This window comes from Rissa tridactyla, chromosome 11 (genome assembly GCF_028500815.1).
Source record: "Rissa tridactyla isolate bRisTri1 chromosome 11, bRisTri1.patW.cur.20221130, whole genome shotgun sequence".
NCBI lineage: Eukaryota > Metazoa > Chordata > Aves > Charadriiformes > Laridae > Rissa > Rissa tridactyla.
In genome coordinates this window covers 20,566,561-20,587,124 of record NC_071476.1, presented here as the reverse complement: position 1 = coordinate 20,587,124, position 20,564 = coordinate 20,566,561, and the positions used below count along the sequence as shown (strand labels likewise).

General features: G+C 52.9%; 3 protein-coding genes across 5 annotated transcripts in view; all 3 read left to right on the top strand.

Moving 5' to 3' along the window:
* LOC128915987 (protocadherin gamma-C5-like) overlaps positions 1-20,564 on the top strand; it is a 248,422-nt gene that overhangs the window by 130,081 nt on the left and 97,777 nt on the right. The window lies entirely within an intron of this gene.
* LOC128915993 (protocadherin gamma-B5-like) lies at positions 6,972-10,766 on the top strand. The gene has a single exon (XM_054217057.1). The coding sequence runs from the start codon at positions 8,210-8,212 to the stop codon at positions 10,685-10,687; it is 2,478 nt and encodes an 825-aa protein (XP_054073032.1). The 5' UTR covers positions 6,972-8,209; the 3' UTR covers positions 10,688-10,766.
* On the top strand, positions 10,760-16,199 carry LOC128916210 (protocadherin gamma-A2-like). Its single transcript, XM_054217571.1, has one exon. It carries the CDS (start codon positions 13,383-13,385, stop codon positions 16,197-16,199), a length of 2,817 nt encoding a protein of 938 aa, XP_054073546.1. The 5' UTR covers positions 10,760-13,382.

Below are 20,564 nucleotides of genomic sequence, written 5' to 3'. Positions count from 1 at the left end.
CGCTCGCTGGCGCCTTCCTAATACAGGAAGAATCGTAAGAAAAGGCAAGACTCTTGGGTTGAGACAAAGGCAGTTTAACAGAACAGCAAAGGGAACAGGCAAACAACAACAACAACACGGATAGGGGAATATACAAACACGATTACGGAACCGCCGCTCCCCACCGCTCGCAGGCTGGACCCGGGACGCCCCAGTCCGCTTTTAAGCAGCAACTTCCTGCCCCCTCCCCCGGCAGCTCAGGATGGGCGTGGCTCACATGGCATGGAATACCAGGAAAAATTAACCCTATCCCCACCAGAACCAGGACATTATCCACCCCTTATTCCATACCATCTATGCCATGCCCAGCAGGTTCCAATGAATTGCCACCACTTTCCCCTGTCATGTATATATATATGTATATATACACACATATAATGCCCTTAGTTTATGGGCCATCCCTCCAAAGCGTCCGTTGAGTTCTTTTAATCCACGGCTTTGGGCTCCATCTGTTAGAACAGTCTCTCAGGGCATGTGAGATGCTGGGTGGTGCTGGTCTGTTGCATGCTGTATTTTTCGGAGCTTGTGACTGATGCACCTGGTGTGGCTCGTGCACGCAGTCCGTGGGCTGAAGATGTAGATCTTGAGGAAACTGCTGGGCGCCAGCTGCTGAGATCAGTTCTTATCCCATCATCCCTGTGCCTTACTTGTAGTACAACTGATAGCAATTATAGCAATGAGGACATACAGTGACAGTGTTACTTAGCAATTAACAGCACACAGTCTGATTCATTGGCTATTCTCGCCCAAAATCAGATCCCCATGAGGTACACATCGGACTTCCCCATCCTTCCACATCACCCACCAAGTGCACCCAGGTCCTTGGGCAAAAGCAATCCCACAGATGGGTTTGCCTTTGCCTGAGGCAGGACTAACCCAGACTGTCTTCCCTAGCATATTCTTCATGTGCACTACGGGGACTTTATCCCCTTCTACAGTACGTGGAAGTTTTGATTGGGCAGGGCCAGCCCGATTGTTAGATCCCCTGGTGTTAACTAGCCAGGTAGCTTTTGCTAAATGTGTATCCCAGTGTTTTAAAGTCCCACCACCCATTGCTCTCAGTGTAGTTTTTAACAGCCCATTGTATTGTTCTATCTTCCCAGAGGCTGGTGCGTGATAGGGGATGTGATACACCCACTCGATACCATGCTCTTTGGCCCAGGTGTCTATGAGGCTGTTTCGGAAATGAGTCCCGTTGTCCGACTCAATTCTCTCTGGGGTACCATGTCGCCACAGGACTTGCTTTTCAAGGCCCAGGATAGTGTTCCGGGCAGTGGCATGGGGCACAGGGTATGTTTCCAGCCATCCAGTGGTTGCTTCCACCATTGTGAGCACATAGCGCTTGCCTTGACGGGTTTGTGGCAGTGTGCTATAATCAATCTGCCAGGCCTCCCCATATTTATATTTCAGCCATCGCCCTCCATACCAAAGAGGCTTCAAACGCTTGGCTTGTTTGATCGCAGCGCATGTCTCACATTCATGGATGACCTGTGCAATAGTGTCCATGGTCAAGTCCACCCCTCGGTCACGAGCCCATCTATATGTCGCATCTCTCCCTTGATGGCCTGAGGAGTCATGGGCCCACCGAGCTATGAATAGTTCACCCTTATGTTGCCAGTCCAGATCCACCTGAGCCACTTCAATCCTAGCGGCCCGATCCACCTGCTGGTTGTTCTGATGTTCCTCCGTGGCCCGATTCTTCGGTACGTGGGCATCTACATGGCGTACTTTCACAACCAGATTCTCTATCCGGGCAGCAATATCTTGCCATAGCTCAGCAGCCCAGATGGGTTTGCCTCTGCGCTGCCAGTTGCCCTGCTTCCACTGCTGTAACCACCCCCACAGAGCATTTGCCACCATCCATGAGTCAGTGTAGAGATAAAGTACTGGCCATTTTTCTCGCTCAGCAATGTCCAAAGCCAGCTGAATAGCCTTCACCTCTGCAAACTGGCTCGATTCACCCTGTCCCTCACTGGCTTCTGCAACCCGTCGTGTAGGACTCCACACAGCAGCCTCCCACTTTCGATGCTTTCCCACAATACGGCAGGACCCATCAGTGCACAGGGCATATTTCTTCTCATTTTCTGGCAGTTTATTATATGGTGGGGCCTCTTCTGCACACGTCACCTCCTCCTCTGGTGACATTCCGAAATCCTTGCCTTCTGGCCAGTCCATGATCACTTCCAGAATTCCTGGGTGACTGGGGTTTCCCATTCGAGTTCGCTGCGTGATCAGTGCAGTCCACTTACTCCATGTAGCATCGGTTGCATGATGTGTGGTGGGGACCCTTTCTTTGAACATCCAACCCAGCACCGGCAGTCGAGGTGCTAAGAGGAGCTGTGCTTCTGTACCAACTACTTCCGAAGCAGCTCGAACCCCTTCATATGCTGCCAATATCTCTTTTTCTGTTGGAGTGTATCGGGCTTCGGATCCTCTGTATCCCCGACTCCAAAACCCTAGGGGTCGACCTCGAGTCTCCCCTGGTGCTTTCTGCCAGAGGCTCCAGGTAGGGCCGTTCTCCCTGGCTGCGGTGTAGAGCACATTTTTAACATCTTGTCCTGCCCGGACTGGCCCCAGGGCCACTGCATGGACTATTTCCTGTTTGATTTGTTCAAAAGCTTGTCGTTGCTCAGGACCCCATTTAAAATCATTCTTCTTCCGGGTTACTTGATACAGAGGGCTTGCAATTTGACTGTAATCTGGGATATGCATTCTCCAAAAACCCACAATACCTAAGAAAGCCTGTGTTTCCTTTTTACTAGTTGGTGGAGACATAGCTGCTATTTTGTTGATCACATCCATTGGAATCTGACGGCGTCCATCTTGCCATTTTATTCCTAAAAACTGGATCTCCTGTGCAGGTCCCTTGACCTTACTTCGCTTTATGGCAAAACCAGCGTTCAGAAGGATTTGGACTATTTTACTCCCTTTCTCAAAAACTTCTTCTGCTGTGTTTCCCCATACAATGATGTCATCAATGTACTGCAGATGTTCTGGAGCTTCACCCTGTTCCAGTGCAGTCTGGATCAGTCCATGGCAAATGGTGGGGCTGTGTTTCCACCCCTGGGGCAGTCGATTCCAGGTGTATTGGACGCCCCTCCAAGTGAAAGCAAACTGTGGCCTGCACTCTGCTGCCAAAGGGATTGAGAAGAATGCATTCGCTATATCAATCGTGGCATGCCACTTGGCTGCCTTGGATTCCAGTTCATACTGGAGTTCTAGCATGTCCGGCACGGCAGCACTCAGCGGTGGCGTGACTTCATTCAGACCACGATAGTCTACAGTTAGCCTCCACTCTCCATTAGATTTTCGCACCGGCCATATGGGACTGTTAAAGGGTGAGCGAGTCTTGCTGATCACTCCTTGAACCTCTAGTTGACGAATCAGCTCATGGATGGGAATCAGAGAGTCTCGGTTAGTGCGATACTGCCGCCGATGCACCGTTGTGGTAGCAATCGGCACCTGTTGTTCTTTGACCCTCAACAACCCCACAACAGAAGAATCCTCTGAGAGACCAGGCAAGGTACACAACTGTTTAACTTCCTCTGTCTCCAAAGCAGCTATGCCAAAGGCCCAGCGGTACCCTTTTGGGTCCTTAAAATACCCTCTCCTGAGGTAATCTATACCAAGGATGCATGGAGCCTCTGGGCCAGTCACAATGGGATGCTTTTGCCACTCATTCCCAGTTAGGCTCACTTCTGCCTCCAGTACAGTCAACTCTTGGGATCCCCCTGTCACCCCAGAAATACAAATGGGTTCTGCCCCTCTACAGCTTGATGGTATTAAAGTACACTGTGCACCCGTGTCCACTAGAGCCTTATACTCCTGTGGGTCTGATGTGCCAGGCCATCGAATCCACACCGTCCAATAAACCTGGTTGTCCCTTTCCTCCACCTGGCCGGAGGCAGGGCCTCCCTAATACTGGTCATAGTATCCATTACTCACTTCTTGCATAAATGACTTGGAAGTTCCTTCAAGAGAATCAGAAGCAAGATCAGGCCTTCTGCTCTGTCTGGGGAACGGCCCACTGGAAACTGGGGCGGCACTTTTCCTGGAGGGATCCCCTTTTGTGGTTGTCCTTCCTTGCAACTCCTGTACCCGTGTCCGCAGGATCGAAGTAGGTTGTCCATCCCACTTCCTCATGTCCTCTCCGTGGTCCCGCAGGTAGAACCACAGGGTGCCTCGTGGTGTGTACCCTCTGTACTCTCTCTCTTGAGTGGGGAAATGCCTGCTTCTAATAGCTGAGACGCTGGCCCGTGCAGGTGGGGAGTAGGAGATATTCTCTTCAAGTTGCTGGACCTTCCGCGACAGTTTCTCCACAGCTGAGACAAGGGGGGAAGAGAGACTTTCTTCATATCGCCGGAGCCGGCCAGCTACCTCATCCACCGTTGGTCCCTCTTCACCTTTCCATTCCATTACTGCCAGGGAGTTGGCATATGACGATGGTGCGCTCCGTACAAACTTCCGCCACATGGGCCTTGTGCATCGCACCTCATCAGGGTCTGTGGGTAAGTCTGCATTGTCCAAGTCATAATAAATCATCTCCCGCACGGCTAATTCTCTCAGGTACTGGATACCCCTTTCCATGGTAGCCCACTTGCTTGGCTGACATACAACATCCTCACTGAAGGGGTACCTCTCCCTCACGCCTAACAGGAGTCGTTTCCAGAGGCTGAGGGCTTGGGTCTTTTTCCCAATCGCCTTGTCAATGCCGCCTTCCCTAGACAGGGATCCCAGCTGCCTGGCCTCCCTACCCTCTAATTCCAGGCTACTGGCCCCGTTATCCCAGCACCGGAGCAGCCAGGTGACAATGTGCTCGCCTGAAAGTCGGCTGAAATCTTTTCGCATATCCCACAGCTCACCCAAGGATAGGGATCGAGTAATTATCTCTGGTTCTGCCTCTTCCTCCTGCTCTCGTGATGACCCTGGTTCATCATCATCTCTTACTAAGTGAACTGATTTCTTTGTGTACTTCTTCTTCTGTATGGGGGCAACTGATACCGGCACGGGTTGGTTCCCTGGTTCAGTGGCAGTGGCTGCTATGGGGGTTGGAGTAGCCGCAGTGGCTACCACGGGGGTTGCAGTAGCCGCAGTGTCTGTCGCAAGGATTGCAGTAGCCACAGGGGCTGCCGCAGGGGCTGCCGCTGCCGCAGGGGCTGCCGCAGGGGCTGCCGGTCTGGTTTCCATCTCTTCCCCTTGAGGGTGCTGCATAATTCTGAGCAGTGCCTGGTAGATACTGGCCAGGGCCCAGCACAGCGCAGTGAGTTGTGCCTCTCTAGAATAGCCACAGCATTTTCCCTTCAAATATTCTACCACTTTATCAGGGTCCTGTAATTGTTCAGGGGTGAAGTCCCAGACCATTGGAGGTGAGTAGTTCTCTAGGTACCTGCCCATGCTCTCCCACATGCCATGCCACCCCTGACTATCCAGCCTCGGAGCAGATCTCCAGGTGGTAGTCTTAAATAGTCGCTTAACCCTAAACAAGACCTGGAACGTATTCAGGAGACATAGCACTAGGAACACGCTGGTTTGAGTATCCCAAGGATATTCAAAATTCTCAAAAGCTGTCATACCTGACCCGAAGGAGAAAAGGGAGGCAAAAGGGCTGGGGAAATTATTAACAAATTCTGAGAGACGGTGTCCAATGTACGGACAGGACAGCAAAACTACATAAACACCCCAAAATAGCCGTCTGAACAGTGATGTTATCATATCATAAACAGATATCGCACAGGACAGCAGAATGATAATCCTCATCCCTCTTCCAGACATGGTAAACAGCATCGCAGGGAGTACATAAGCCATATAGGAATTTATGTAACACAGCCATGAGAACAAACCAAGCAACATGATGACCAGTGACTATTTACCTAATACAATAAATGCATACAAAAAAAACCAAAACCGTTTTTTCCACGTTCTAGTTGGATTCTGTTGTTATCTCACCCCTTCGAGCCCCACGTTGGGCGCCAAAAAGGACTGTCGTGGTTTAGCCTCGGACGGCAACAAAGAACCACGTGCCGCTCGCTCGTGCCTTCCTAATACAGGAAGAATCGTAAGAAAAGGCAAGACTCTTGGGTTGAGACAAAGGCAGTTTAACAGAACAGCAAAGGGAACAGGCAAACAACAACAACAACACGGATAGGGGAATATACAAACACGATTACGGAACCGCCGCTCCCCGCCGCTCGCCGGCCGGACCCGGGACGCCCCAGCCCGCTTTTAAGCAGCAACTTCCTGCCCCCTCCCCCGGCAGCTCAGGGTGGGCGTGGCTCACATGGCATGGAATACCAGGAAAAATTAACCCTATCCCCACCGGAACCAGGACACTGACACATAGCCAAAATATGGGATACTGTCTGTGGAGTTATTAAAGGCTGTGAATGTAGAGCAAGGAAGGTGAGAGGCTGTCTTGGAACCAGGAAAATAGGTGGGTTAATGTGGTTTTGTCTGAGCAATGGTTTGATTTTGTGCCTGGTGCCAAGGCCTGTGCCATTGTTTCTGTGACCCTGGTTTTCCTGTTATGAAAGTCACGTTAAGACATTATTTTATATGTGAGGGAAATGAAGCAGAAGGTAAGAGAGAATCTGTTGTCCTTTCTGAAAAGACTGACCCCTTAATATGTTGTTTAAACATCTGGCTCCATGTTCGTGGGAGATGAGCAGGCCACAGAGTAGAATAAAATTGATGAGTGCTGATTGTTTCTTAAAAAGAAACCACCCACTAAATAACCCAGAGTAAGTCCTTAGGGCCACACTGGTAGCTTGCTGTATGAATGAGTTCAGGTTTGTTGACCCATTCCTTGTTAGATGACAGCTTGTTTTTTATTTTGACCAATTATCCCTCATGTGCTTTAGAATCCTTCTTATTCTTCTCAGAATGGTGGTGAGCAAATAAATATACCTCCCTTCTTTGTGTGCTCATTGTGTATTATCCTCTCATGGGATGTTTTTTGCCAATTAAGAGAGGGTCAGAAGTAAACCTACCAGTTGCATAGGGTTATAGAGAAGACAATTTAGCTCAGAAGCAGTTGAGGTTCTTCAGCATGGAGAACGGAGGGCTATGGGGAGACCCTATTGTTCCTTTCTAATATATAAAGGAGACTTAAAAACGGAGAAAGATTTTTATCAGGGTGTGTTGTGATAGGAGGAGGGGCAATGGTTTTAAACTGCAGGAGGATAGGTTTCAAATGGTCAAAAAGGAAGAACTGTTTTATGATGAGAGTGTTGAGGCAGTGGAACAGGTTGCCCGGAGAAGTTGTGGATGCACTAGCACTGAAAGGGTCAAAGGACAGGTGTAATGGTGCTTTGAGCAGCCTGATCTAGTGAAGGATGTGCCTGACCATGGCAGACAAGTGGACTGCATCATCTCTAAAGGAACACAAACCATTCTATGGTTCTAGGAAAGATTTGACGTGGCTTTGCACGTTCGTGTTTTCTGCCCCTCAAATATGGAGATTAAAAAAATAAGGAACTTCTGTGAATGACAAACAAAACTGTAAATGTTGTTCTGCTCTCTTAATATAGAGATATACAGCTTGCTCTTATGATGATACATTTCTCAGAGTGATTATTCGTCTCACTAAAATATAAGTCGACAGAGACTTCCATGAGCAAAAGGAAGACATGCAGTGAAGATGGAAACCCTTTGCCAGCCCATCATGAAAGAATAGCCCTAACTTCTGCTTCATTCTGTGCCTGATTACTTATTGATTACTGAAACAGGTATCCTTCCTTCTTGGTAGTCGTCCCATGTCAGAAAGCAGAACTGAAGATACCTGAAAGAGCGCTAAAAAGCTATGCCATCTTTTCTTCCTCTTATAGATCCTTCTGGATTTTATGAAGAGCAGCCGAGTTGCTTTTTTTATTGCTCCGCCATGAGTAGTTACTACCGACTACTCATTGTGGCTCAAGGAGATGACCTAAAACTACTTGACAGCGTATCGCAGTTTTAAAAGCCTTTGGAGTTCCAGCAAGCAAGTGCCCCCGTGCTTCCTGATTCTAACAAAAGAGAGACCCCAAAGCTGGGGGCAGCCACTAATCACTAAAAAGGCTGCGGTGTCGTGGCGGCGCCTCCGGGTGCCGCTGTTGGCCGACGCGGAGCGGCACTGGAACTGGAGCCGCAGCAGAAGCCGCGGCAGGAGAGAAGAGCGCGGCAAGCTCTGGCGACAATGGCCGTGAGGCAGAGTGAGAGGCGGCGGCGAGCGTTCCGGCGAGCGGTGCTCCTGCCCGCTTTGCTGCTGGTGGTGTGCTGCCGGGCGGCGGCGGAGAGGATCCGGTACGCCATCCCCGAGGAGCTGGGCAGAGGCTCGCTGGTGGGGCCGCTGGCGCGGGACCTGGGGCTGAGCCCGGCGGAGCTGCCGGCACGCAAGCTGCGGCTCAGCGCGGAGAAGCAATACTTCACGGTGAGCGGGGAGAGCGGGAACCTGTACGTGAGCGAGAGGCTGGATCGGGAGGAGATGTGCGGCGAGTCGGCGTCCTGCTCCGTCAGCTTCGAGGCGCTGGTGCAGAACCCACTCAACGTTTTCCACGTCGAGGTGGCCATCCAGGACGTCAACGACAACGCGCCAACCTTCAGCAAGGCTGCTCTCCACCTCGAGATCGCAGAGTTCACTTCTCCTGGTACTCGTTTTCCGCTGGAGATGGCCCGAGACGCAGACGTGGGCAGCAATTCATTACTGACTTACCAGCTCACTACCAACCCGTCCTTCACTCTTGCCATCAAAGAGGGCACGGATGGAAAGAAGCAGCCGGAATTAGTGCTGGAGAGAGAGCTGGACCGGGAGAAGCAGAGCACCTTTGAGCTGGTGCTGACGGCGGTGGATGGCGGGGACCCCGTGAAATCGGGGACTGTCCAGGTTCGCGTGAACGTGACGGACGCCAACGACAATGCGCCTGTGTTCAGCAAGAGCGTGTACGAGGCGCGAGTGCGGGAGAATGTGCCGTCCGGGTCGCTGGTGGTGCGGGTGCGAGCCACGGATGCGGACGCGGGGTCCAACGGGCGGGTATCCTACTCCTTCGGCAACGTCCCGGACAGCGTCCGCGCCTTGTTCAGTGTCGAGAGCGACAGCGGCGAAGTGAGGACGGCGGGGCCCCTGGATTTCGAGGAGAAGAGTAAATACAGCTTCGGTCTGGAGGCGAGAGACAGCGGCGGGCTCACGGCTCACTGCGAATTGCAGATCGACATCAGCGACGAGAACGACAACGCTCCCGAAATCACGGTGTTGTTGATGTCGAGCCCGGTGCCCGAGGACGCGCCGGCAGGCACGGTGGTGGCCCTGTTGAAAGTGCGGGACCGTGACTCCGGGGACAACGGTCAGGTGTGGTGCGAGCTGTCGGGCGAGGCGCCGCTGTCGATGGTGTCGTCGTCGGTGGGGTCGTACAAAGTGGTGACGGCGAGCGCGCTGGACCGCGAGCAGGCGTCCGAGCACCGAGTGACGGTGGTGGCCAGGGACCGGGGCAGCCCGTCGCTGTCGAGCCGCGCGTCGCTGGTGCTGGAGGTGTCGGACGTGAACGACAACGCGCCGGTGTTCGAGGAGGCGGCCTACAGCGCCTACGTGTCGGAGAACAACGCGGCGGGCGCGCCGGTGGTGCGCGTGCGCGCGCGGGACGCGGACGCGGGCGCCAACGGGCGCGTGAGCTACTGGCTGGCGGGCGGCAGCGCGGGCGCGGCGCCCTACGTGTCGGTGGAGGCGCGGAGCGGCGCGGTGTACGCGCAGCGCTCCTTCGACTACGAGCAGTGCCGCGAGTTCGCGGTGGCGGTGCGGGCGCAGGACGGCGGGGCGCCGGCGCGGAGCTCCACGGCCACGGTGCGCGTCTTCGTGCTGGACCGCAACGACAACGCGCCGCGCGTGCTCTGGCCGGCGGCGGCGGGAGCGGGAGCGTCGGGTTCGGGAGCGTCGTCGTTGCCGGCGGCGTTCGAGGTGGTGCCGCGTTCGGCCGAGGCCGGCTACCTGGTGGGCAAGGTGGTGGCGGTGGACGCGGACGCGGGGCGCAACGCGTGGCTGTCGTACGAGCTGGTGCAGGCGTCGGAGCCGTCGCTGTTCCGCGTGGGGCTGCACAGCGGCGAGGTGCGGACGGCGCGGGCCGTGTCGGAGAGGGACGCGGCGAAGCAGCGTGTGGTGGCCGTGGTGAAGGACCACGGGCAGCCGGCGCTGTCGGCCACGGCCACGCTGCACGTGGTGCTGGCCGAGAGCTTGCAGGAGGCGCTGCCGGAGCTGAGCGAGCGGGCGGCGGGCGCCGACTCGGCGGCCGAGCTGCAGTTCTACCTGGTGCTGGCGCTGGCGCTGCTCTCCGCCCTCTTCCTGCTGAGCGTGGCGCTGGCCGTGCTGGCGCGGCTGCGCCGGGCCGGGCCGCCCGCCGTGCTGCGCTGCCTGGGCGCGCAGCGCTTCTCCGTGCCCGGCGCCGCCTTCCCGGCCGACTTCTGCGAGGGCACCTTGCCCTACTCCTACAACCTGTGCGTGGCGCCGGCACGCGCCGTGGCCGAGGGCGCTTGGCTGCCGCCACCGCTGTCCAGCGTGCCCGCGGAGGAGCTGCTCGGCGCGGAGCCCTGCGGGAAGCCGAGCCCGAGCAGCAGCGCCGGCGCGGGAGAGCCGCCCACCGACGCCCCGCAGGTGTGTAAGCCCTCTCGCTCTCGCTGGTTTCTTTGATTTGTGCTGAACCTCCGTGCCTATTCCCCCGGGCCTGGGTGGAGGGAATGGGATATGGTGTTGATGGGGAGTGCTGGTCTGTGTGTCCGTGAAGAAATGAGAGATCGGGGTAACTCCTTTCAATTCGAAGCAGGCCGTTAGCCGTGCTCTCCTTGGTTTATGGGTGCTCACGGGTTGAGTTTCAGCTGAGAGGTTTTGTCTCCAAGTCTTGTGCTGCTTATGAGTATGAGACAGTAAGGGTGAAGGCGAATGCTTACTGTGTAGAATGAGATCCGCTGATTCTTCGTGACAGACTCTCGCTTGAAATATGCAGTTTGAGGCGTCTCCTTGCTGATCGATAATTCCCGAAACTGTGTACTTGGATCTGGTTGATAGACGGACAGAAACCTGTTGATTAATGGTTTTTCAATATTGGACTCCCAAAGGAAACGTGCGTGTAGGTCCATGAACGGAGAAGAGACATATTCTTCGTCCCTAGAGAAAGCAGAGTGTGTCGCCCAACGTTTTGGGGAATGCTGCTGCAGAAATGGCAGCAGTAATAGGACACATTAACGTTGCGTGTCTGGGGATTGCTGATCTTTGTCTCCGTGGAAGAACGGGGTATCCCCCTTCCACTCACAGGGGGAATCCAGTGGCGGCAATTTTTGTTTCTTCGGTGGTCACAGGTTTAGGCGAGAGGTTTAGACGAGAACTGTCGAATGACTTACTAAGGGTGAACCCGTTAAGAATTAAGAATTCTGCATGACGGAGTCGGGAAAGTGTGGTGGACGCTGGGTGTTACAAATTCTTCCTTCCTGATTTTTTTTCTGAAACGGCTGTACTTGGACCTGGTTGATAGGTGAATATAAAACCCCTGGTTAATGCTGTTTTGCAAAAGAAAGGTGCGTGGGGCTCCATGAATGGAGTTGTTGTTAGAGGTTGTTCGTACCTAGTGAATACTCACGTTTTTTAGATATGTTCCCTCTCGTCTTTTGGGGGAAGGCTGCTGGAGAAAAGGTAGCATGAACGAGACGGATGAAATTTGTCCAGGCATGATTTTTCCGAATTCCCTGTGCTGTTATTTCTCTCTCTTTTTCTTTTTTTGTTCTTCCATACCCTTTGGTTTTTCCCCCTTTTTAACCTTCCTAATGTGCCTTTCATACACAAGTTGATATATAGAGTGGGTTCTGAAAGGAAAAAAGAATCGCATTTAGTTTTTCTGAGGCTATCTTCTCTCCTCTTTTCTCAAAGAGAGGTGTTTGGACCTGGTTGATCGCCTTGAGAGGGGAATGCTAGACTGAACAACTTATAAGCCACTTGTTGAAAGAGTTGTCTCTGCCTGTTTACAAGGGGAGGGCTCTACCCATCCTGAGAACATATATAAATCGACAGTGAAATACTAAAATTAGAGCAATTAGGCACTTGAATGAAGTCCATTTGCACCTTAACAAATGGTCCGTGCGGAGCTTAGGGTCTTCCGCTGTCCTACTGTAGTTGGTGGAAAAGGTGTCCTACCAACGTAAAGATTAGAGAATTGGATGAATGAGTTACTAATAAAGACCAGTCTTATGCATCAGAAGCATCAGAAACCCCGTGGTTTCTGAAAAAAATCAAAGTCCTTCCCGCTGGTATTAATGAGCCTGATATCTCAGGTTCTGCGCGGCGTGGTCGGTGTTTATATCACGTTTTGTATAGAAGAGCCTGTTATCTTTTGCTGTCCTCGTTCGAATGATTCAAGCATGCCCGCTACAAAAATTCCTGAAGGGGACGGTGATTTTGGAGGAATGGGATGAAACTGGTAATAACCTACAGGTCATATTACGAAACAATATTTTACTTCCTATCTATTGCCATTAGCAAGTCATTTTTCCTGTGCGGTAAAGATAACATGCATAGTTAAAGAAAGGTACGGCTTAGAGAAAAGGCAATGCCGGAAATCCCCGCTCTTCCTTTGAGGGAGGATCTTCCTTGTTGCTTTGTTCCATTGGTCGGTACGTGGGGAATTATTGTAGCTGTATGACGCCCTTTTGATTTCCAGAAAAGGAGAGCGAGAAGAAATTCAACCACGACTGCTACAAAAGCTGTGCAATTCGTGGTGGAGACAACGTGATTTCGGACTAATGGGATAAGGGTCGCAGTATTTTGCACGTCACATTCAGAAAGATTTATAGATATAATATACCACCGTTACAAAACGTGTATCCCGTGCAGTAGAAATAACACAAAACCGGAGGGCTTGTTATTACTTTCTGCTGGTCGTGGTCTCCTCGAGGATAACAGAAGAGATGTGCTGAAGAAAAGGGTTTGCAGGAGATCCGCGGTGGCCGGGAAGCAATGTGTCCGTGTTGAGTGTCCCGTCGGCGCGTGCTGCCCGTGGGAAAGGGTGGCGGGCAGCGCTGGTCAGTGCTGAGTGGCTGCAGTGCCGGGAGGAAGCTGCGGGCGCCGCTGTTGACCGAGGAGGAGCGAGAGGAAGGCCGGAGCGGTGCAGGCAGCCCCGCCCGCTGCGGCCCGGCTCCCTCGCTCGCTCACTAGGCTGGCTGGGGCGGTCGATCGGTCTGGGAGCGTCCGCGAGGTGTGGAGCCGTGGTGCAGCGAGGTGGAGGGTTCGGCGGCAGCATCCTGTAGCGCAAAAAGACGGGAACGGAGCCGGATAATCAGCCATCGGGAGGCGACATAGCGGGCGGTGGTGTTGCGGTGCCGGCGGTGCTGCAGCGGCGATGTTTGCGGCGGGGAGGTACTGCGGGAGGCGGGCTCGAGCCCTGCTGTGGTGCGTCCTGATGGCAGCATGGGAGGCGGCGTGGGGGCAACTGCGCTACTCGGTTGCCGAGGAGATGCCGAAGGGCTCGTTCGTGGGCGACGTGGCCAAGGACCTGGCGCTGAAGCTGCCAGCGCTCCAAGACCGCGGCGTCCACCTCTTGGATAAAGGTAGGACGCAGTATTTTGCCCTGCACGGGAAGACGGGACATTTAGTGACGGCGGAGAGGATAGATAGAGAGCAGCTGTGCCGGCTGGTGGAGAAATGCTTGCTGCGCTGTGAGGTGATAATAGAGGGAGAAATGAAGGTTCATGGAATCGAAGTGGAAATCACGGACATTAACGACAACGCCCCCAGCTTCCGAGAGAAAGAAACGCAACTTAGACTTAACGAGATGACAGCTCCGGGCTGGCAGTTTCCCCTGGCCGAAGCTCACGACCCGGACGTGGGACGGAATTCCCTGCAGAGGTACGAGCTGAGCGGTGACGAGCACTTCTCGCTGTCCGTGCAGGCGGGCCCCGGCGGGGACCAGCGTCCCGAGCTGGTGCTGGCGAAGGCGCTGGACCGGGAGGAGGCGGCCTTTCACGAGCTGGTGCTGAGGGCGAGCGACGGCGGCGAGCCGTCGCGGACGGGCACGGCGCGGATCCGCGTGTCGGTGCTGGACGCCAACGACAACGCTCCCGTGTTCAGCCAGGCGGAGTACACGGTGCGTGTGGCGGAGGACGTGCCCGTGGGCTCCGCCCTGCTCACCGTCACGGCCACCGACGCCGACGAGCGTATGAACGGTCACATGAAATACTCGTTGAAGAAAGTGACGGATATGGCATCGGAGATTTTCCATCTGGATACTGAGACGGGAGCGATCACGCTGTTGCGGAGCCTGGACTTCGAGGAAGGCGACTCGTACGAACTGGAGGTGCAGGCACGGGACGGCGGGGGCCTTTATGACACTGCGAAAGTGGCGATCACAGTGACAGATGTCAACGACAACGCACCCGAAATGACAGTGTCGTCGGCGCTAAACGCGATCTCTGAGGACGCCCCGCCGGGGACGGTGGTGGCCCTGCTGCACGTGCAGGACCGTGACTCGGGAGCTAACGGCGACGTGACGTGCTTGCTGGAAGGCAGCGTCCCATTCCTTCTGGAGAAGACCTTTGAGGACTACTACCGCGTGGTGACTGCCGAGGTGCTGGACCGTGAGGCGGTGTCGGAGTACAACGTGACGGTGCGGGCGTCGGACGGCGGTTCGCCGTCGCTGTGGAGCAGCGCGGTGCTGTCGCTGCGGGTGCTGGACGTGAACGACAACGCGCCGGTGTTCGCGGAAGCGCGGTACAGCGCGCGGGTGGCCGAGAACAACGCGGCGGGCGCGCTGGTGCTGACGGTGCGGGCGGCGGACGCGGACTGGGGTCAGAACGCGCGCGTGCGGTACCGGCTGTGGGAGGGGCGCGTGCGGGGCGCGCCGCTGTCGTCGTACGTGTCGGTGCACGCGGAGACGGGCGCGCTGTACGCGCTGCGCTCCTTCGACTACGAGGAGGTGCGCGAGGTGGGGCTGTGGGTGCGGGCGGAGGACGGCGGCGCGCCGTCGCTGAGCAGCAACGTGTCGGTGCGCCTGGTGATCGTGGACGAGAACGACAACGCGCCGCAGGTGCTGTACCCGCCGTCGGCGTCGGGCGCGGGCTGGGCGGGCGTGGAGCTGGCGCCGCGGTCGGCGGAGCCCGGGGCGCTGGTGGCCAAGGTGGTGGCGGTGGACGCGGACGCGGGGCAGAACGCGTGGCTGTCGTACGAGCTGGCGAAGGCGACGGAGCCGGCGCTGTTCCGCGTGGGGCTGCACAGCGGCGAGGTGCGCACGGCGCGGGTGCCGCTGTCCCGCGACGCGGCGCGGCAGAGCCTGGTGGTGGTGGTGAAGGACCACGGGCGTCCGGCGCTGTCGGCCACGGCCACGCTGACGGTGGTGCTGGCCGAGAGCGTGGGCGAGCTGCTGTCGGAGCTGGGCAGCGCGGCGGCGGCGGCGGCGGGCGAGCCGTCCGTCAGCCTGACGCGCTGGCTGGTGCTGGCCGTGGCGGCCGTGTCCTGCCTCTTCCTCGCCTTCCTGCTGCTGCTGCTGGCGCTGCGCCTGCGGCGCTGGCGCCGCTCGCAGCTGCTGGCGGCGGGCAGCGGCGCCTTGCGCGGCGTCCCGGCCTCGCACTTCGTGGGCATCGACGGCGTCCGCGCCTTCCTGCACTCCTACTCGCACGAGGTGTCGCTCACCGCCGACTCGCGCAAGAGCCAGCTCCGCTTCTCGGGCGGCAGCTGCTGCGACACCCTCCCGGCGCGCCCGCCGCCCGACGAGCCCGCGCCGCTGCTCGCCGAGGACGCCGACGGCGCCCGCCGCGCCGACCCCGACGCTCCCCCGGTGAGTTCCTCCCACCACGCTTGCTCCGCCACGCCTCCCTCTCCCTCTTCTCTGTCATTTCCCATCTGTGTTCTCTGTCCTGTCTGTAGGATGAGGTTTCGTTACAAGGAAGGCAAAGCTTCGTTTCTCCTTTTGTCCCCGACATGTGTCAGGATTAGCTCTTCTGAACCCATGTATTGCATGATCAGCAAAACGCAGTTTTCGTTATTAGCAGGGTCCGCTATCTTCCCGACCGCACATGTGCTTGAATGGGATGACAGTGTTTTGGAAGGGACTGTTAATGGCCCCCCGTATAACTCAGCTGCTCGTCGTTTCCGCTCTTCTCAGCCTTTCTGTTTCTCCCTGATAACGGGGTGCGGAACGATATTGTATTCGTTCGTGCTTTGATCTTTGTGCACCGGGTGGAGGAAGGGACTAGGCAACAACTGGTCCCTTGTCGATGTCTGTCTGCCTGATTTGAAGATGAAGGACAACCGTAGAAGTTGTGACTATTTGTGAAGGTCCTTGGGTAGTTGCATATGAAGGGGTATTGGAGGAAATGGGAGATATGTTTTGCTGATTCCCTTTCTTTTAAGTTTGACTTCTTTGAAAGAGAGCTAGATGTGTCTTGGCTTGACGATACATGCTATGGCAAGAGCCATAGGAGGGTGGGAGGGGAGAGATTCAAGGTATGGGAGGAGACCTAAGGAGGGGGCTTGGCCCTGTGAAGATGTGCACTGACTCCGTCTTTTCTGGAGGACAGCTCCTCATTTACATTTAGAACCACCATGTTTCTTCCCGGAAGGCTGTTGAGTAGACAAATATATGTTCCTTCTTAGTACAGTGATGTAAAGATATTGATGTGAAGTCCACGGGTGATTCTGGTGCATGTTGAAGAGAACTGGTCTGGGCAACTGGACCTTTGATGTTATATGCTTTCAAATTATGAGTGTCAAAGGACACCATGCAAGTTGTGAATGGTTGGAGATGACAGTCCTGGGAGTCTTCGTGAGGGTCTGTTGAAGGACACAAGAGATTTGCAGTGTTCCCTGTTTAGTGTCCATGTGTGATGTCATGCGATTGCATCTTCCCAAAGAATTTTTGCTAGCACATATATTATTCCAGCTGTATTGGGAGCCCTGTGTGGTTTTTCCCATGTCATTGCAGGGTGTCATCAATTCTTAACTAACAACTGAATTGTGTAGTTAGGAGAAATGTCATAAAGGGAGCTTTATGAAGAATAAACTGTATTCGTTTTGTACTAAATACCTGAATTATGTACCTACTGTAAGTTCCATAATCTGGAAGCGTATGTTGTGATCTCTTCCTTTCTGCATGTGTCAGCTGGGCTATTCTTTCTGACAATGTGTGGAAGATCTCATCTGCTATATTTGTCTGACTGTCCCATATGTGGCTTTCATGTTTACAGCTGTAAAGGGAAAGACTTCCGTAGACATGTTTTTTTTTAAAAAATGTCACTGGAAGAAATGCTCCTTTTTGTCACATGCACATGGACAGAAGTCAAATACTATGCATGGTAAAGAGAAGTTGTCTGTGTGTCTTTTCTTTCAGTGGAGTGTTTTTCCAAATTTGGAAGATCAGGGTTTGTTGCTAGACTACCTAAAATGAATCTGAAGGTGTCTCATTTTTGGATATCACACTACTCATATTCCAGCTGGCCAAGTTGTGGGTTCATCAGTTTCCTTTCCTGTTGCATGATGTTTCCCATGAGTGGTGGTTATTGCGCACTGATGTCGATTTTATATTAAAGTTTGAGAGTGACCTGTCTTGCAAGTTGCCCAACGCGCTGAGTCAGATGATGCTCTCTTTGGGGTGATACTTAGGTGACTGGGTCTCTCTTGAAGTTACAAATCACTTATGCCCTTGAGAACACTTGTCATTTTTTCAAATGAGTATGATGAGCAGAGAAATCTCTTTGCATATGTCCATGTTGCGATCCTTGTTGTCTGTAAGGAGAAGTTGTGTGCGCAACTTTTCCTTCAACGGTGTCTGTCTGCAAAGGTCATTTTCACATTGAAGATGTTTGGTCAGAGTGAAAAGTTCTGTCTGTGCCGAGACAGGTCAGGTGAAAGAGTTTGCTGTGGTATAATTAGAAATCCTTGTTGTGATCCTTCTTATCCATATTTTTTAATTTGGGTTGTATTATTATTATTATTGTTATTACTTTTATTATTACTATTATTACTATTATTACTATTATTACTATTATTACTATTATTATTATTGTTATTGTCTAGATGTAAATCTGGGCCTCATTTTGTCTTGTAACCTTTAAAACCTTAAAAGAGCTCTTGTGGTTGTTGGGCTGGGGGAGGAATGTACGTTCATTCCTTGAAGTTGTTCAGCTGCCAAGACAAAGACTTTGATGGTCTCTGTTTGCCGAAGGTGTCACTGAATGTAAGGCTCTTTTGCCTGTGGCTGCTGTTTGGACAAAATATTGGATACTATCTGTGGTCAAGTAAAGGCTGTGAATGCAGAGGAAGGAGGGTGAGATGCTGGCTCTGAGCCGTGCAAATAGGTGTGTCACTGTGTTTTTGGCTGAGCAGTGGTTTGATTTCATGGCTGCTGCCGAGGCCTGTGCCATTCATGCTGTGATCGGAGATTCCCTGTCCTGAGAAACCATAAAGAATTTGCACAGTAAAAGGACACGTAGAATGATGATGCATGGGCAGAAGGGTCATAATTCCTGAGTGAAAGCTCCTTTATGCATCTATATTTCCTTGGAGAACAACTATGTGGAATTTTATCATAGATGTAATTACACTTTCTTTCAAGCCTTTGTGTCCTGCAAGGTCATGGTTCATTTTCCCCATGGCTGCATACTTCTTTTGAATTTGAAACTGTGGGTGTTGTTTTGTAGCAAATATTTTCTTCCCTTGTCAAGCCTTCAGCCACCTGAAGAAAGCTAGGATGACTTACCTTGAGATAGAGGCCTATGATAAGTCTTTCCGTTTACAACTCTGTATTTGTCTGCAGATGAACAGGTTACAGAGTAAAAAAGTTGATGGGAACTGATGACTATTTCTTAAAATGAACCCTTGTACGATGCAGTCCAGAGGAAGACCTTAGGGTTGCACTTGTGCTTGAAACATCAGTGATTTGCAGGTGCTCAGGGGGATGAATTTCAACACCAGCAGTGAAGACTGAGAAGTGTTCCCGGTGAGCTTCTCTGCAAGACTTTGTCTTTAATGGTCCCTTGCCTTCCTGATCTGATTTTGTTCAGCTCCTGGTTTCCTCTGTATGTAGGTTAAGTTTGAAGTAGTGGCATATCTTCATTTATCCACGTGTTGCGTGCTAGTGCCTCTTGCTCATCCTTCTGGTTTTGTGGAAGGCAGGAGATGTGAGGTTATATTTGTGTTCTGGTTGTGTTAGGGAGGGAGGATTAAAGCATGATGTCAGTAGAAGTGCCATCTCTGTGGAACAGTGTGTGTGATAAAAGAGGGGAGGAAATTCCCCAGAAGCTGATAGTTAGATTTTCCCCAGTCTCTGTTGGATGAGTGCTCCTCTTTTAGTTCAGACATTTCAGTTCCTTGTGCTCAATATGTTTGGGCTAAGAAATATTATTACAACTTTTCTGTTCGTTTGTATCTGTTTTTAACTCTTGCCTCGATTGTCATGAGCTAGAGCCATTCCTCAGGGTGTCTGATGAAATGGGGAAGGTCAGATTGCTTCTAATTGTCTGAGTGCAGGGGCACTTCCTGTGCCCACCTTGAAGGGTCACAGCTGTAAGAAGGGCAGCTGTTGTGTGCATACCTGTGCTGCCAGAGGCACACTTGTTTGTAGGGAAAGAAAGCAAAGCCATTTCTACTGCAGTCTTCAAAGTGCAGAGTGGCAACCCAACCCAGCCAAGGTTTCCATGAACAGAGTAGGGATCAGTGGGGGAACACGTGCAGGGTGTTCCCCACCACATGTCCCATTGCATGATGGCCTCTGAGTTGGAGAGATATGGGTTGGACAGGTGGACTGTTAGATAGATAAGGATCTGCTGGCTGGCTGCATCAAAAGAGCTATAGTCAGTGGCACAGTGTCCAAGAGGAAACCGGTAACATGTGGTATTCCTCAAGGGTCTGTACTGTGTCCAATACTATTTAATGTATCTCAATAATATCTTGCTGAATGAGTGTCGTGGTTTCATCTGGGATGGACTTGACTTTCCTGCTAGCAGCTGCTGTAGTGCTATGTTTTGAATGAGGGTTGGAAATAGTGTTGGTAAAACACTGACGCTTTTGGTTGAGCTAAGCAGTCAAGGCCTTTTCTGCTCCTCATGCTACCCCTGCCAGTGAGTAGGCTGGCAGTGTACAAGAAATTGTGAGGGGGTACAACCGGGACAGCTGACCCAAACTGACCAAAGGGCTATTCCATACCATGTGACATTATGTGCAGTATATAAAGCTGGGGGAAGAAGAAGGAAAGGAGGGATGTTTGGAGTTACGCCGTTTGTCTTCCCATTAATCCTGATGGAGGCCTGCTTTCCTGGAGAGGGCTGAACACCTGCCTGCCAATGGGAAGTGGTGAATGAATTTGTGTTTCAGGAGCTTTGCTCGTGTGCTTGAGTATGTGCCTTTTCTTTTACTTTTTAAACTGTGTTTATCTCAAGCCATGAGTTTTCTCCCTCTTACTCTTCTGATTTTCTCCCCCATCCAGCCCTGGGAGTGAGCAGGCAGCGGCGTGGTCTTAGCTGCAGGCTGGGGTGAAACCACAACAATGACATAAAAAGTTTCTGCTTGCTATGTAGAAGGGCTGAGAGAGTAG

Excerpts from the sequence above, each read along its gene's own strand:
- LOC128915993 (XM_054217057.1), top strand. The coding sequence starts at position 8,210 with ATGGCCGTGAGGCAGAGTGAGAGGCGGCGGCGAGCGTTCCGGCGAGCG.
- LOC128916210 (XM_054217571.1), top strand. The coding sequence starts at position 13,383 with ATGTTTGCGGCGGGGAGGTACTGCGGGAGGCGGGCTCGAGCCCTGCTG.